The sequence below is a fragment of the Bombina bombina genome, chromosome 5 (assembly GCF_027579735.1).
Source record: "Bombina bombina isolate aBomBom1 chromosome 5, aBomBom1.pri, whole genome shotgun sequence".
In the NCBI taxonomy this organism is placed as follows: domain Eukaryota; kingdom Metazoa; phylum Chordata; class Amphibia; order Anura; family Bombinatoridae; genus Bombina; species Bombina bombina.
The window spans coordinates 375287518-375304824 of record NC_069503.1 but is presented as its reverse complement, the minus strand read 5'-3'; the positions used below and the strand labels follow the sequence as shown (position 1 = coordinate 375304824).

The following is a 17307-nucleotide window of genomic DNA, read 5'->3' as shown; positions in this document are numbered from 1 at the left end:
AAGCGGTGGTGCCTTCAGTTTAGGTCCGCCTGTGCCTCTAGCTTGGGTATTGGTTCCCACTAGTAATTACAATTTTTTGTGTACTCTCCATGCCATAGGAAAGAAAACAATGTATGCTTACCTGATAAATGTATTTCTTTCTAGGCACGGAGAGTCCACGACCTGCCCTTTTTTAAATTAATTAAATTTCTTTCATGTAATTAGCAAGAGTCCATGAGCTAGTGACGTATGGGATATACATTCCTACCAGGAGGGGCAAAGTTTCCCAAACCTTAAAATGCCTATAAATACACCCCTCACCACACCCACAATTCAGTTTTACAAACTTTGCCTCCGATGGAGGTGGTGAAGTAAGTTTGTGCTAGATTCTACGTTGATATGCGCTCCGCAGCAAGTTGGAGCCCGGTTTTCCTCTCAGCGTGCAGTGAATGTCAGAGGGATGTGAGGAGAGTATTGCCTATTTGAATGCAGTGATCTCCTTCTACGGGGTCTATTTCATAGGTTCTCTGTTATCGGTCGTAGAGATTCATCTCTTACCTCCCTTTTCAGATCGACGATATACTCTTATATATACCATTACCTCTGCTGATTCTCGTTTCAGTACTGGTTTGGCTATCTGCTATATGTAGATGAGTGTCCTGGGGTAAGTAAGTCTTATTTTCTGTGACACTCCTAGCTATGGTTGGGCACTTTGTTTATAAAGTTCTAAATATATGTATTCAAACATTTATTTGCCTTGACTCAGAATGTTCAACTTTCCTTATTTTTCAGACAGTCAGTTTCATATTTGGGATAATGCATTTTAATTTAACATATTTTACCTTAAAATTTGACTTTTTCCCTGTGGGCTGTTAGGCTCGCGGGGGCTGAAAATGCTTCATTTTATTGCGTCATTTTTGGCGCGGACTTTTTTGGCGCAAAAATTCTATTTCCGTTTCCGGCGTCATACGTGTCGCCGGAAGTTGCGTCATTCTTTGACGTTATTTTGCGCCAAAAATGTCGGCGTTCCGGATGTGGCGTCATTTTTGGCGCCAAAAGCATTTAGGCGCCAGATAATGTGGGCGTCTTTTTTGGCGCTAAAAAATTTGGGCGTCATTTTTGTCTCCACATTATTTAAGTCTCATTATTTATTGCTTCTGGTTGCTAGAAGCTTGTTCACTGGCATTTTTTTCCCATTCCTGAAACTGTCATTTAAGGAATTTGATCAATTTTGCTTTATATGTTGTTTTTTTCTTTTACATATTGCAAGATGTTCCACGTTGCAACTGAGTCAGAAGTTACTACAGGAAAATCACTGCACAGTGCTGGAGCTACCAAGCTAAGTCTGCTATAAACTTTTGGTATCTGTTTCTCCAGCTGTTATTTGTATTGCATGTCATGTCAAACTTATTAATGCAGATAAAATTTCCTTTAGTACTGTTACATTACCTGTTGCTGTTCCGTCAACATCTAATTTTCAGAGTGTTCCTGATAACATAAGAGATTTTATTTATTTTAAATCCATTAAGAAGGCTATGTCTGTTATTTCTCCTTCTAGTATACATAAAAGTCTTTTAAAACTTCTCTTTTTTTCAGATGAATTTTTAAATGAACATCATCATTTTGATGCTGATAAATCTTTGTATTTGTCCAAGATGGAATTTATTCGTTCTTTACTTAAAGAAGTGTTATTTGCATTAGAAATAGAGGATTCTGGTCCTCTTGATACTAAATGTAAACGTTTAAATAAGGTAGTTATTCCAGAGGTGTTTTATCTCCCTGATGCTATTTCTGAAGTAATTTCCAGGGAATGGAATAATTTGGGTAATTTATTTACTCCTTCTAGACGTTTAAGCAAATTATATCCTGTGCCATCTGACAGATTAGAGTTTTTTGGGACAAAAATCCCTAAGGTTATGGGGCTGTCTCTACTCCTGCTAATGTACTACTATTCCTATGGCAGATAGTACTTCATTTAAGGATCCTTTAGATAGGAAAATTGAATCCTTTCTAAGAAAAGCTTACTTATGTTCAGGTAATCTTCTTAGACCTGCTATATTTTTAGCGGATGTTGCTGCAGCTTCAACTTTTTGGTTAGAAGCTTTAGCGCAACAAGTAACAGATCATAATTTTATAGCATTATTATTATTCTATAACATGCTAATAATTTTATTGGTGATACCATCTTTTGATATCATTAGAGTTGATGTCAGGTATATGTCTCTAGCTATTTTAGCTAGAAAAGCTTTATGGATTAAACTTGGAATACTGACATGTCTTCTAAGTCAACTTTGCTTTCCCTTTCTTTCAGGGTAAATAATCATTTCGTTCCTTTCCTCACAACAAGGAACAAAAGCCTGATCCTTCATCCTCAGGAGCGGTATCAGTTTGGAAACTATTTCCAGTTTGGAATATATCCGAGCTTTATAGAAACCTATAGCCAGCTCCTAAGTACCTATGAAGGTGCGGCCCTTATTCCAGCTCAGCTGGTATGGGGCAGATTACGTTTTCTTCAAAGAAATTTGGATCAATTCCGTTCTTAATCTCTGGTTTCAGAAACATTGTTTCAGAAAGGTACAGAATTGGCTTCAAGTTAAGGCCTCCTGCTAAGAGATTCTTTTCTTTCCCGTGTCCCAGTTAACACAGCAAGGCTCAGCATTTCTGAAATGTGTTTCAGATCTAGAGTTGGCTGGAGTATTTATGCCAGTTCCAGTTCTGGAACAGGGGCTGGGGTTTTATTTTATCTCTTCATTGTACCAAAGAAGGTCAATTCCTTCAGACCAGTTCTGGATCTATCATTATTGAATCGTTATGTTAGGATACCAACATTCAAGATGGTTACTGTAGGACTATCCTGCCTTTTGTTTAGCAAGGGCATTATATGTCTACAATAGATTTACAGGATGTGTATCTGCATATTCCGATTCATCCAGATTACTTTTAGTGTCTGAGATTCTCTTTTTAGACAAGCATTACCAGTTTTGTGGCTCTACCGTTTGGCCTAGCCTCAGTTCCAAGAATTTTTTTCAAAGGTTCTCGGTGCCCTTCTTTCTGTATTCAGAGAATAGGGTTTTGGTATTTCCTTATTTGGACGATATCTTGGTACTTGCTCAGTCTTCTCATTTTCGTAGAATCTCATACGAATCGACTTGTGTTGTTTCTTCAAGTTCATGGTTGGAGGATCAATTTACCAATCAGTTCATTGATTCCTCAGACAAGGGTAACCTTTTTAGGTTTCTAGATAAATTCAGTGTCTATGACTCTGTCCTTGTCAGTCAAGAGAAGTTTAACATTGATATCAGCTTGTCAAAACCTTCAGTCACAATCATTCCCTTTGGTAGCCTTATGCATGGAAATGTTGGGTCTTAGGACTGCCGCATCAGATGCGATCTCCTTTGCTCGTTTTTACATGCGACCTCTTCAGCTCTGTATGCTGAACCAATGGTGCAGGGATTACTCAAAGATATCTCAATTAATATCTTTAAACCGATTTTATGACACTCTCTGACATGGTGGACAGATCACCATCGTTTAGTTCAGGGGGCTTCTTTGTTCTTCCGACCTGGACTATAATCTCAACAGATGCTAGTTTTACAGGTTGGGGAGCTGTATGGGGGTATCTGACGGCACAAGGGGTTTGGGAATCTCAGGAGGTGAGATTTCCGATCAATATTTTGGAACTCCGTGCAATTTTCAGAGCTCTTCAGTCTTGGCCTCTTCCGAAGAGAGAGTTGTTCATTTGTTTTCAGATAAGACAATGTCACATCTGTGGCATACATCAATCATCAAGGAGGGACTCACAGTCCTCTGGCTATGAAAGAAGTATCTCGAATTTTGGTTTGGGCGGAATCCAGCTCCTGTCTAATCTCTGCGGTTTATATCCCAGGTATGGACAATTGGAAAGCGGATTATCTCAGTCGCCAAACGTTGCATCCGGGCGAATGGTCTCTTCACCCAGAGGTATTTCTTCAGATTGTTCAAATGTGGGAACTTCCAGAAATAGATCTGATGGCTTCTCATCTAAACAAGAAACTTCCCAGGTATCTGTCCAGATCCCGGGATCCTCAGGCGGAGGCAGTGGATGCATTTTCACTTCCTTGGAAGTATCATCCTGCCTATATCTTTCCGCCTCTAGTTCTTCTTCCAAGAGTAATCTCCAAGATTCTGAAGGAATGCTCGTTTGTTCTGCTGGTAGCTCCGGCATGGCCTCACAGGTTTTGGTATGAGGATCTTGTCCGGATGGCCTCTTGCCAACCGTGTACTCTTCCGTTAAGACCAGACCTTTTGTCTCAAGGTCCTTTTTTTCCATCAGGATCTGAAATCCTTAAATTTAAAGGTATGGAGATTGAACGCTTGATTCTTGGTCAAAGAGGTTTCTCTGACTCTGTGATTAATACTATGTTACAGGCTCGTAAATCTGTATCCAGAGAGATATATTATAGAGTCTGGAAGACTTATATTTCTTGGTGTCTTTCTCATCATTTTTCTTGGCATTCTTTTAGAATACCGAGAATATTACAATTTCTTCAGGATGGTTTAGATAAGGGTTTGTCCGCAAGTTCCTTGAAAGGTCAAATCTCTGCTCTTTCTGTTCTTTTTCAACAGAAAGATTGCTATTCTTCCTGATATTCATTGTTTTGTACAAGCTTTGGTTCGTATAAAGCCTGTCATTAAGTCAATTTCTCCTCCTTGGAGTTTGAATTTGGTTCTGGGGGCTCTTCAAGCTCCTCCATTTGAACCTATGCATTCATTGGATATTAAATTACTTTCTTGGAAAGTTTTGTTCCTTTTGGCCATCTCTTCTGCCAGAAGAGTTTCTGAATTATCTGCTCTTTCTTGTGAGTCTCCTTTTCTGATTTTTCATCAGGATAAGGCGGTGTTGCGAACTTCTTTTGAATTTTTACCTAAGTTGTGAATTCCAACAACATTAGTAGAGACATTGTGGTTCCTTCATTATGTCCTAATCCTAAGAATTCTAAGGAGAAATCGTTGCATTCTTTGGATGTTATTAGAGCTTTGAAATATTATGTTGAAGCTATTAAGTCTTTCCGAAAGACTTCTGGTTTATTTGTTATCTTTTCCGGTTTTAGAAAGGCCAGAAAACTTCTGCCATTTCTTTGGCATCTTGGTTGAAATCTTTATTTCATCTTGCCTATTTTGAGTCGGGTAAGACTCCGCCTCATAGGATTACAGCTCATTCTACTAGGTCAGTTTCTACTTCCTGGGCGTTTAGGAATGAAGCTTCGGTTGATCAGATTTGCAAAGTGGCCACTTGGTTCTCTTTGCATACCTTTACCAAATTCTACCATTTTGTTGTATTTTCTTCTTCTGAAGCAGTTTTTGGTAGAAAAGTACTTCAGGCAGCGGTTTCAGTTTGAATCTTCTGCTTATGTTTTTCATTAAACTTTATTTTGGGTGTGGATTATTTTCAGCAGGAATTGGCTGTCTTTATTTTATCCCTCCCTCTCTAGTGACTCTTGTGTGGAAAGATCCACATCTTGGGTAGTCATTATCCCATACGTCACTAGCTCATGGACTCTTGCTAATTACATGAAAGAAAACATAATTTATGTAAGAACTTACCTGATAAATTCATTTCTTTCATATTAGCAAGAGTCCATGAGGCCCGCCCTTTTTTGTGGTGGTTATGATTTTTTGTATAAAGCACAATTATTCCAATTCCTTATTTTATATGCTTTCGCACTTTTTTCTTATCACCCCACTTCTTGGCTATTCGTTAAACTGAATTGTGGGTGTGGTGAGGGGTGTATTTATAGGCATTTTAAGGTTTGGGAAACTTTGCCCCTCCTGGTAGGAATGTATATCCCATACGTCACTAGCTCATGGACTCTTGCTAATATGAAAGAAATGAATTTATCAGGTAAGTTCTTACATAAATTATGTTTTTTTGTCTAGTCCTCAGGCACATCTATACCCGTGTGTTATTTTCTTTTTCCGTTTCCCTTTGGCCGAATGACTGTGGGTTATGGCTAAGGGAAGTGATACTTAACAGCTCTGCTGGTGTGCTCTTTGCCTCCTCCTGATGGCCAGGATATTGTAATTGTAATTACAATGTTTTGTGGACTCTCCACGCCCGGAAACAAATACATTTATCAGGTAAGCATAAATGTTGTTTTTCTTCTGAAGTGTAATCAAAATTAGCCTTAAGCATATCCACAGCCTTTAATTCCCTTAAAGTGTTCACTTCTGTTATGAGTCATTCCCTTTACTTTGAAGAGGTTTCTCTTGTAAAGGTGTATCCAGTCCACGGGTTCATCCATTACTTGTGGGATATTCTCCTTCCCAACAGGAAGCTGCAAGAGGACACCCACAGCAGAGCTGTCTATATAGCTCCTCCCCTAACTGCCACCCCCAGTCATTCTCTTTCAGCTCTCGACAAGAAAGGAAGTATCAATAGAGATGTGGTGACTTAGTGTAGTTTTTACCTTCAATCAAAAGTTTGTTATTTTTAGACTTCTGCCTGGAGGTTTGATGATCTTAGCGGTTTGTAACTAAGGTCCATTGCTGTTCTTGCACATAACTGAAGAGTATGGAAAGAAAACTTCAGTTGGGGGGACGGTCTGCAGATTGCCTGCTTTGAGGTATGTTCAGTATATTTTTTTCTAGAGAGATAAGGTCTATAAAATGCTGACAGTGCCTGGTATATTTAAGGTAAGCCTGATACAGTGATTTAACAGCAACTGGGATCATGCTTGCAAAAAGGGATAATATTCATGTTAATACCTATATTACTTAGTGTAAAAATGTTTGCATGATTTATAAATAAAAACGTTTTTTCTCTGAGGGTGATAAATCTTTATTTGGGGCCTAGTTTCCACATGGCTTGTTAGATTACTCCTAGGAGTACTTTTTTAAGGCCCTCTGACTTTGAGTGCATGGTGGGAGGGGCCTATTTTCGTTTTCATTATCAGACTTCCAGCTTCCCTGAAGGAGTCCTCTGGCTTATAGGACCTCTATAGAGGGTTTTGTTCCTGCAAAAATCGTTTTTAAGGGCAGGTAGGAGCCACAGCAGAGCTGTGGCAGTGTTTTTGACTGTTTGTTAACAGGTTTAATGTTTTTCTAATTCGTTTTTGGGCCTGAGGGGTTAATCATCCATTTGCAAGTGGGTGCAATGCTGCTTTAGTCCCTTATACACACTGTAAATATTTCGTAGAGTTTACTAATTTTTTTTCACTGTTTTGCAGTTTATGTGGTAGTTTTTTTCTCTTAAAGGCACAGTACCGTTTTTTATTATTGCTTTTTTCACATTTATTAAAGTGTTTTCCAAGCTTGCTGGTCTCATTACTAGTCTGTTTAACATGTCTGACATAGAGGAAACTCCTTGTTCATTATGTTTAGAAGCCAAGCCATTGTGGAACCCCCTCTTAGAATGTGTACCAAATGCACTGACCTTTCTATAAGTTATAAAGACCATATTATGGCTTTATCACCTGAGGTTTCTGAGACTGACAAAAGGGAGGTTATGCCATCTAGCTCTCCCCACGTGTCAGAACCTATAACTCCCGCTCAAGGAATGCCAAGTACATCTAGCGCGTCCAATGCGTTTACTTTACAAGACATGGCGGCAGTTATGAATCATACCCTCACAGAGGTTTTGTCCAAACTGCCAGGGTTACAAGGAAAGCGAGACAGCTCTGGGGCTAGAACAAATACAGAGCTCTCTGACACTTTAGTAGCTATGTCTGATATACCCTCACAATGTGCAGAAGTTGAAGCAGGAGAGCTTCTATCTGTGGGTGACTTCTCTGATTCAGGGAAGGCGTTGCTTCAGTCTGACTCTGAAATGACAGCATTTAAATTTAAGCTTGAACACCTCCGCGTGTTGCTCAGGGAGGTTTTAGCGACTCTGGATGACTGTGACACCATTGTAGTCCCAGAGAAATTGTGTAAAATGGACAAATACTTTGCAGTGCCTGTTTACACTGATGTTTTTCCAATCCCTAAGAGGTTTTCAGAAATTATTACTAAGGAATGGGAAAGACCAGTTGTGCCGTTCTCTCCCCCTCCTGCTTTTAAGAAAATGTTTCCTATAGATGCCGCTACACGGGACTTGTGGCAGACGGTCCCTAAGGTGGAGGGAGCAGTCTCTACCCTAGCTAAGCGTACAACTATTCCTGTCGAGGACAGTTGTGCTTTCCTAGTTCCTATGGATAAGAAATTAGAGGGTTTCCTTAAGAAAATCTTTATACAACAAGGTTTTATTCTCCAGCCTCTTGCATGCATTGCCCCAGTCACTGCTGCAGCGGCTTTCTGGTTCGAGTCTCTGGAGGAGGCTTTACAGGTAGAGACACTGTTGGATGATATCCTTGACAGGCTTAAAGCTCTTAAGTTAGCCAATTCATTTATTTATGACGCCGTTTTTCATTTAACCAAGCTAACGGCTAAAAATTCAGGTTTTGCCATTCAGGCACGTAGGGCGCTATGGCTTAAATCCTGGTCAGCTGATGTCACTTCAAAGTCTAAACTTCTCAAGATCCCCTTCAAAGGGCAGACCCTATTTGGGCCTGGACTGAAGGAGATCATTTCTGATATTACTGGAGGAAAAGGCAACGCCCTTCCCCAGGATAGGTTCAACAAGTTAAGGACCAAACAGACTAATTTTCGTTCCTTTCGAAACTTCAAGAGTGGCGCAGCTTCATCATCTTCTTCTTCTACAAAACAAGAGGGAAATTTTGCCCAGTCCAAGCCAGTCTGGAGACCTAACCAGGCTTGGAACAAGGGGAAACAGGCCAAAAAGCCTGCTGCTGCCTCTAAGACAGCATGAAGGAGTAGCCCCTGATCCGGGACCGGATCTAGTGGGGGGGCAGACTTTCTCTCTTCGCCCAGGCTTGGGCAAGAGACGTCCAGGATCCCTGGGCTCTGGAGATTGTTTCCCAGGGATATCTTCTGGATTTCATAGCTTCATCTCCAAAGGGGAGATTTCATCTCTCACAATTATCTGCAAACCAGATAAAGAGGCATTCTTACATTGCGTTCAAGACCTACTACTTATGGGAGTGATCCACCCAGTTCTAAAGGAAGAACAGGGGCAGGACTTCTATTCAAATCTGTTTATAGTTCCCAAGAAAGAGGGAACTTTCAGACCAATCTTGGATCTCAAGATCCTAAACAAATTTCTCAGGGTCCCATCCTTCAAGATGGAGACTATTCGAACCATCCTACCTATGATCCAGGAGGGTCAATATATGACTACCGTGGATTTAAAGGATGCTTATCTACATATTCCAATACACAGGGATCATCATCGGTTTCTCAGGTTCGCCTTCCTAGACAGGCATTACCAGTTTGTGGCTCTTCCCTTCGGGTTAGCCACGGCACTAACAATCTCTTTACGAAGGTTCTAGGGTCCCTTCTGGCGGTTCTAAGACCACGGGGTATAGCAGTAGCCCCTTACCTAGACGACATCCTGATACAGGCGTCAACTTTTCAAATCGCCAGGTCCCATACGGACATTGTTCTGGCATTCCTAAGGTCTCACAGGTGGAAGGTGAACGAAGGAAAGAGTTCTCTCTCACCTCTCACAAGAGTTTCCTTCCTAGGAACTCTGATAGATTCAGTAGAAATGAAGATTTATCTGACAGAGGTCAGGTTGTCAAAACTTCTAACTTCCTGCCGTTCTCTTTATTCCATTTCTCGTCCATCAGTGGCTCAGTGTATGGAGGTAATCGGATTAATGGTAGTGGCAATGGACATAGTTCCGTTTGCCCGCCTACATCTCAGACCACTGCAACTTCCTGTTGGGAAGGAGAATATCCCACAAGTAATGGATGAACCCGTGGACTGGATACACCACAAGAGAAATAAATTTATCAGGTAAGCATAAGTTTAGTTTTTTACAAGCTTATTTTTTTTTCTTTTTTTTTTTTATAAATTCTCAAATTTCTGTCAGTTAAATAATGTTTTTCTTTTTTAATGACACGATGAGTCCATGGATCATCATTAATTACTGTTGGGAATATCGCTCCGGCCAAGCAGGAGGCGGCAAAGTGCACCTCCGCAAAGCTGTTAAATATCACCTCCCTTCCCTCCCACCCCAGTCATTCTCTTTGCCTACGTTAGAGCAAGGAAGTGGTAAAGTTAGGTGTTAGTTAAAGGTTCTTCAAGCAGTGGTGCCTTCAGTTTAGGTTCCTGTCTTGTCCCTCCCTTATCTGTGTACTCTAGCTTGGGTATTGATTCCCAACAGTAATTAATGATGATCCGTGGACTCATCGTGTCATTAAAAAGAGAGAAAATGTATGCTTACCTGATAAATTTATTTCTTTTTTGACACGATGAGTCCACGGCCCGCCCTGTTTTTGAGACAGGTTGTTGATATGTTATAAACTTCAGACACCTCTGCCCCTTGTTGCTTCCTTTTTCTCCTTTACTTCGGTCGAATGAATGGGGTGGGAAGGATGGTAGGTGATATTTAACAGCTTTGCTGTGGTGATCTTTGCCGCCTCCTGCTGGGCAGGAGTGATATTCCCAGCAGTAATTAATAATGATCCGTGGACTCATCATGTCGAAAAAGAAATACATTTATCAGGTAAGCATAATTTTTTTAATTTTTATTATTGGAATTTTTCTGTACCTCCCCGTTTTTTTTTTTAAATTTCACTCTGAGGTCAGTACAAAAGTACTATATCAAATTTATGTGCTATAACCTTAGGTGGGTGGGAGGGGAGTGATTTTACCTTGACTTTTAAAGAAGTTTTCTACACATCTCCAGACTCTGTTAGTGTTTAGCTATTTTTACAGCTTGGCTGTATGCAAAATACAGCCCTTAGAGAAGGGGGGGGGGGGTTATATTTATTGGAGGAATGCTTGCCCAAGAGTAAAAATTGCTCTAGTGTTATAAAGGACATCTAACAAGTGTTAATCCATCTTTTCACATAACTGTTATTAGATAAAGCTGTTAAACTTAAAATATTTTTTGTATGTACAATATTGATACTCTTTTTCCTCAATCTACAGGATAACGAAAAAAGAACCCCACTTCATGCTGCTGCATACTTGGGTGATGCTGAGATAATTGAGCTTCTTATTTTATCTGGTATGTTAACCTTTTTGTTAATCACTTTAGAATATATATACATTTTTTGCCTCCATATCTTTCAAAGCTTATTTCCTTCCTTCAGTTTACTTCTATTTGTCATTTATGTTTTTATTTTTTTGATCTTTCACATTTTTTTGATCTTTCGCTTCGTTTTCTATTTACTTTGGCTGTCAAAAGAGATTTGTGTTTGGCACCTTGTGTGGCTGTTAAGCTTCATTTTTGATGCATATATAATTTTGATTATTCTTCTTTAAATTCAATATAATTTGCGATGCAGGCACAAGTTTATAGCAGTAGTTAGTCTGTGCTATCAGTCTTGGAATATTAAGCATGAACTGGTGGTTTGGGAGGCTGTGATTTTATTTTACAGTGCTTTTAATGTCTTTAATGATTTTCATATTTGTATTTTGCCTTAATAAGTTTGCTCCAACAAAATAGATAATTCTGCCCTACAATCTCACATTTCACAAAAAAATAATGTAAACAAAATATTTTCCCACTGAAATTGTTTTTATGATGAGGCATAATACTTTTGAGACTTCTTTTCTGTTCCTTGTAGCCCCATATACTATTAATGTGCCTTGAAAAACTAATGTAGAGACTGACATTTCTGCATTTGTTGTACTGAGCTCTGCCTGCCTATGATAGTTTGGAGCCCGAGATTGCTGCAATGTCAAAATGTGAGAAGTACATCTGATAGATGACAAGAAATTTGGCTTTGTATTCCAGTTAATGAAGATAAGACTATTACATTTCATTTTGCCACAATTACAAATATCCAAGCTATGAGAGAATCCCACTACATTCAATAGTCAATTCCTTCTATATCAACTAATACTGATTGGTATTTTCTTTGGCATTTCCACAGAGGCTTGTTTCTTGTATGACCAACCTCGTTTTAAATATTCTGTGCTAAAAGAAAGCATTTAAATGTTTCCAATTAACTGACTCAAAAATAATCTTATGCAACATTGCTGGTTACTGAATAAAAAGTTCAATCTTTTACAATTTATACTTGTATTTTTGGTCTAGTGATAAAACTGTTTCTAGTGGATGATGCTGACACCTTTTAATATATCCAATGGACAAAAAAAACTGAAACAAATTTAAAAAGAATGTTTTTGTTTAAGGTGCCTTACTTGTTATGTCCTTTATAATAAAAGTTGTATACATTGGATATGCAGGCCTATAGAAAGATGGTTGCTAAACAATCACAAGGCATCCTGGACATACTATTGGCAGATTTAATATTGATTGAAGCTTAATGCTAATGGTGCTGTGATAGCTAATATTGCATAAACTGTTAATGCATTGGATAGCATAAGTTGGCCCTCTATTCTAAAATAGAATTAATTGATTATATTTGTCCCTCAGAAATGTGTCTTGCTCCTAAAAATGTTTTGATTCCAGAGACACCTTTTTCAAAACAAGAGACTGTGGCAGTGGCAATTTGTCATCGGTCTTCAAGCAAAGTTGGCAATGGCATATGTTTACTCAGACTTCTCGGGTACTAGCATGTATATAGCTGTTTCTGGATATCTTGGAAGTCTGGATTTGGTTGTTGGATGTAATTAGGAAAGGCAATTTTATCAAATTGGGCTAGGCTGAGATCGAGAAGCGGTAGCCAAATTTGCCCCCAGGTTTATTGCAGGCTCAGTTAGCTCCCGGTGGCGTAGTTGTTATCACAATAGTAATGGCGACCGGGAGCTACATGGTTGTTATGCCCACGATGGGCAGAGCTTCGTATGGCGCCAGTTTTGCACTGCGTGCTCTTCCTCAATGCCGCTTCGAAATCAGAGGGACTGATTAGCACAGAATGTTGTGTTTTTAGTAAAGTGGTTCCTGACAGCGTTACAGCTGCGTTGCGGACCTTTTACAACCTTTTTACAGCTAAATGGTACAAGAGTTACTGTTAAACATAACGATTAATGTTACCATATTGTACAAGAGTTACTGTTAGGGGACCGGACAATGTTGTAGCTACATTCCGGACTTTTTTATATTAAAAGCAATAATGTTTCTCCAACATAGGTGTGTCCGGTCCACGGCGTCATCCTTACTTGTGGGATATTCTCTTCCCCAACAGGAAATGGCAAAGAGCCCAGCAAAGCTGGTCACATGATCCCTCCTAGGCTCCGCCTACCCCAGTCATTCTCTTTGCCGTTGTACAGGCAACATCTCCACGGAGATGGCTTAGAGTTTTTTAGTGTTTAACTGTAGTTTTTATTATTCAATCAAGAGTTTGTTATTTTGAAATAGTGCTGGTATGTACTATTTACTCAGAAACAGAAAAGAGATGAAGATTTCTGTTTGTATGAGGAAAATGATTTTAGCAACCGTTACTAAAATCCATGGCTGTTCCACACAGGACTGTTGAGAGGAATTAACTTCAGTTGGGGGAACAGTGAGCAGTCTCTTGCTGCTTGAGGTATGACACATTCTAACAAGACGATGTAATGCTGGAAGCTGTCATTTTCCCTATGGGATCCGGTAAGCCATGTTTATTAAGATAGTAAATAAGGGCTTCACAAGGGCTTATTAAGACTGTAGACTTTTTCTGGGCTAAATCGATTCATTATTAACACATATTTAGCCTTGAGGAATCATTTAATCTGGGTATTTTGATAAGATTATATCGGCAGGCACTGTTTTAGACACCTTATTCTTAGGGGCTTTCCCAAATCATAGGCAGAGCCTCATTTTCGCGCCGGTGTTGCGCACTTGTTTTTGAGAGGCATGACATGCAGTCGCATGTGTGAGGAGCTCTGATACATAGAAAAGACTTTCTGAAGGCGTCATTTGGTATCGTATTCCCCTTTGGGCTTGGTTGGGTCTCAGCAAAGCAGATACCAGGGACTGTAAAGGGGTTAAAGTTAAAAACGGCTCCGGTTCCGTTATTTTAAGGGTTAAAGCTTCCAAATTTGGTGTGCAATGCTTTTAAGGCTTTAAGACACTGTGGTGAAATTTTGGTGAATTTTGGACAATTCCTTCATATTTTTTCGCAATTGCAGTAATAAAGTGTGTTCAGTTTAAAATTTAAAGTGACAGTAACGGTTTTATTTTAAAACGTTTTTTGTACTTTGTTATCAAGTTTATGCCTGTTTAACATGTCTGAACTACCAGATAGACTGTGTTCTGAATGTGGGGAAGCCAGAGTTCCTTCTCATTTAAATAAATGTGATTTATGTGACAATGACAATGATGCCCAAGATGATTCCTCAAGTGAGGGGAGTAAGCATGGTACTGCATCATTCCCTCCTTCGTCTACACGAGTCTTGCCCACTCAGGAGGCCCCTAGTACATCTAGCGCGCCAATACTCCTTACTATGCAACAATTAACGGCTGTAATGGATAATTCTGTCAAAAACATTTTAGCCAAAATGCACACTTATCAGCGTAAGCGCGACTGCTCTGTTTTAGATACTGAAGAGCATGACGACGCTGATAATAATGGTTCTGAAGGGCCCCTAAACCAGTCTGATGGGGCCAGGGAGGTTTTGTCTGAGGGAGAAATTACTGATTCAGGGAACATTTCTCAACAAGCTGAACCTGATGTGATTACGTTTAAATTTAAGTTGGAACATCTCCGCATTCTGCTTAAGGAGCTATTATCCACTCTGGATGATTGTGACAAGTTGGTCATCCCAGAGAAACTATGTAAAATGGACAAGTTCCTAGAGGTCCCGGGGCTATCAGAAGCTTTTCCTATACCCAAGCGGGTGGCGGACATTGTAAATAAAGAATGGGAAAGGCCCGGTATTCCTTTCGTCCCTCCCCCCATATTTAAAAAATTGTTTCCTATGGTCGACCCCAGAAAGGACTTATGGCAGACAGTCCCCAAGGTCGAGGGAGCGGTTTCCACTTTAAACAAACGCACCACTATACCCATAGAAGATAGTTGTGCTTTCAAAGATCCTATGGATAAAAAATTAGAAGGTTTACTTAAAAAGATGTTTGTTCAGCAGGGTTACCTTCTACAACCAATTTCATGCATTGTCCCTGTCGCTACAGCCGCGTGTTTCTGGTTCGATGAGCTGGTAAAGGCGGTCGATAGTGATTCTCCTCCTTATGAGGAGATTATGGACAGAATCAATGCTCTCAAATTGGCTAATTCTTTCACCCTAGACGCCACTTTGCAATTGGCTAGGTTAGCGGCTAAGAATTCTGGGTTTGCTATTGTGGCGCGCAGAGCGCTTTGGTTGAAATCTTGGTCAGCTGATGCGTCTTCCAAGAACAAGCTACTTAACATTCCTTTCAAGGGGAAAACGCTGTTTGGCCCTGACTTGAAAGAGATTATCTCTGATATCACTGGGGGTAAGGGCCACGCCCTTCCTCAGGATCGGCCTTTCAAGGCCAAAAATAAACCTAATTTTCGTCCCTTTCGTAGAAACGGACCAGCCCAAGGTGCTACGTCCTCTAAGCAAGAGGGTAATACTTCTCAAGCCAAGCCAGCTTGGAGACCAATGCAAGGCTGGAACAAGGGAAAGCAGGCCAAGAAACCTGCCACTGCTACCAAGACAGCATGAAATGTTGGCCCCCGATCCGGGACCGGATCTGGTGGGGGGCAGACTCTCTCTCTTCGCTCAGGCTTGGGCAAGAGATGTTCTGGATCCTTGGGCGCTAGAAATAGTCTCCCAAGGTTATCTTCTGGAATTCAAGGGGCTTCCCCCAAGGGGGAGGTTCCACAGGTCTCAGTTGTCTTCAGACCACATAAAAAGACAGGCATTCTTACGTTGTGTAGAAGACCTGTTAAAAATGGGAGTGATTCATCCTGTTCCATTAGGAGAACAAGGGATGGGGTTCTACTCCAATCTGTTCATAGTTCCCAAAAAAGAGGGAACGTTCAGACCAATCTTAGATCTCAAGATCTTAAACAAGTTTCTCAAGGTTCCATCGTTCAAAATGGAAACCATTCGAACAATTCTTCCTTCCATCCAGGAAGGTCAATTCATGACCACGGTGGATTTAAAGGATGCGTATCTACATATTCCTATCCACAAGGAACATCATCGGTTCCTAAGGTTCGCATTCCTGGACAAGCATTACCAGTTCGTGGCGCTTCCTTTCGGATTAGCCACTGCTCCAAGGATTTTCACAAAGGTACTAGGGTCCCTTCTAGCTGTGCTAAGACCAAGGGGCATTGCTGTAGTACCTTACTTGGACGACATTCTGATTCAAGCGTCGTCCCTTCCTCAAGCAAAGGCTCACACGGACATCGTCCTGGCCTTTCTCAGATCTCACGGATGGAAAGTGAACGTGGAAAAGAGTTCTCTATCTCCGTCAACAAGGGTTCCCTTCTTGGGAACAATAATAGACTCCTTAGAAATGAGGATTTTTCTGACAGAGGCCAGAAAAACAAAACTTCTAGACTCTTGTCGGATACTTCATTCCGTTCCTCTTCCTTCCATAGCGCAGTGCATGGAAGTGATAGGTTTGATGGTAGCGGCAATGGACATAGTTCCTTTTGCGTGCATTCATCTAAGACCATTACAACTGTGCATGCTCAGTCAGTGGAATGGGGACTATACAAACTTGTCTCCGAGGATTCAAGTAAATCAGAGGACCAGAGACTCACTCCGTTGGTGGCTGTCCCTGGACAACCTGTCACAAGGGATGACCTTCCGCAGACCAGAGTGGGTCATTGTCACGACCGACGCCAGTCTGATGGGCTGGGGCGCGGTCTGGGGATCCCTGAAAGCTCAGGGTCTTTGGTCTTGGGAAGAATCTCTTCTACCGATAAATATTCTGGAACTGAGAGCGATATTCAATGCTCTCAAGGCTTGGCCTCAGCTAGCGAGGGCCAAGTTCATACGGTTTCAATCAGACAACATGACAACTGTTGCGTACATCAACCATCAGGGGGGAACAAGGAGTTCCCTGGCGATGGAAGAGGTGACCAAAATCATTCTATGGGCGGAGTCTCACTCCTGCCACCTGTCTGCTATCCACATCCCAGGAGTGGAAAATTGGGAAGCGGATTTTCTGAGTCGTCAGACATTACATCCGGGGGAGTGGGAACTCCATCCGGAAATCTTTGCCCAAGTCACTCAACTGTGGGGCATTCCAGACATGGATCTGATGGCCTCTCGTCAGAACTTCAAAGTTCCTTGCTACGGGTCCAGATCCAGGGATCCCAAGGCGGCTCTAGTGGATGCACTAGTAGCACCTTGGACCTTCAAACTAGCTTATGTATTCCCGCCGTTTCCTCTCATCCCCAGGCTGGTAGCCAGGATCAATCAGGAAAGGGCGTCGGTGATCTTGATAGCTCCTGC

At 40.9% G+C, this 17307-nt stretch overlaps 1 protein-coding gene across 3 annotated transcripts in view; it reads left to right on the top strand.

Annotated features, from left to right (window-relative positions):
- The window catches only part of ANKRD28 (ankyrin repeat domain 28), a 1012368-nt gene that overhangs the window by 192645 nt on the left and 802416 nt on the right, over positions 1-17307 (top strand). For all 3 annotated transcript variants that reach the window (XM_053714205.1, XM_053714203.1, XM_053714204.1), the window contains exon 3: positions 10954-11032. Coding sequence is in view for 2 of the 3 variants with exons in the window: in XM_053714203.1 (XP_053570178.1) it covers positions 10954-11032 (79 nt within the window). In the remaining variant the exon portion in view is untranslated. The remainder of the gene's footprint in view (positions 1-10953; positions 11033-17307) is intronic.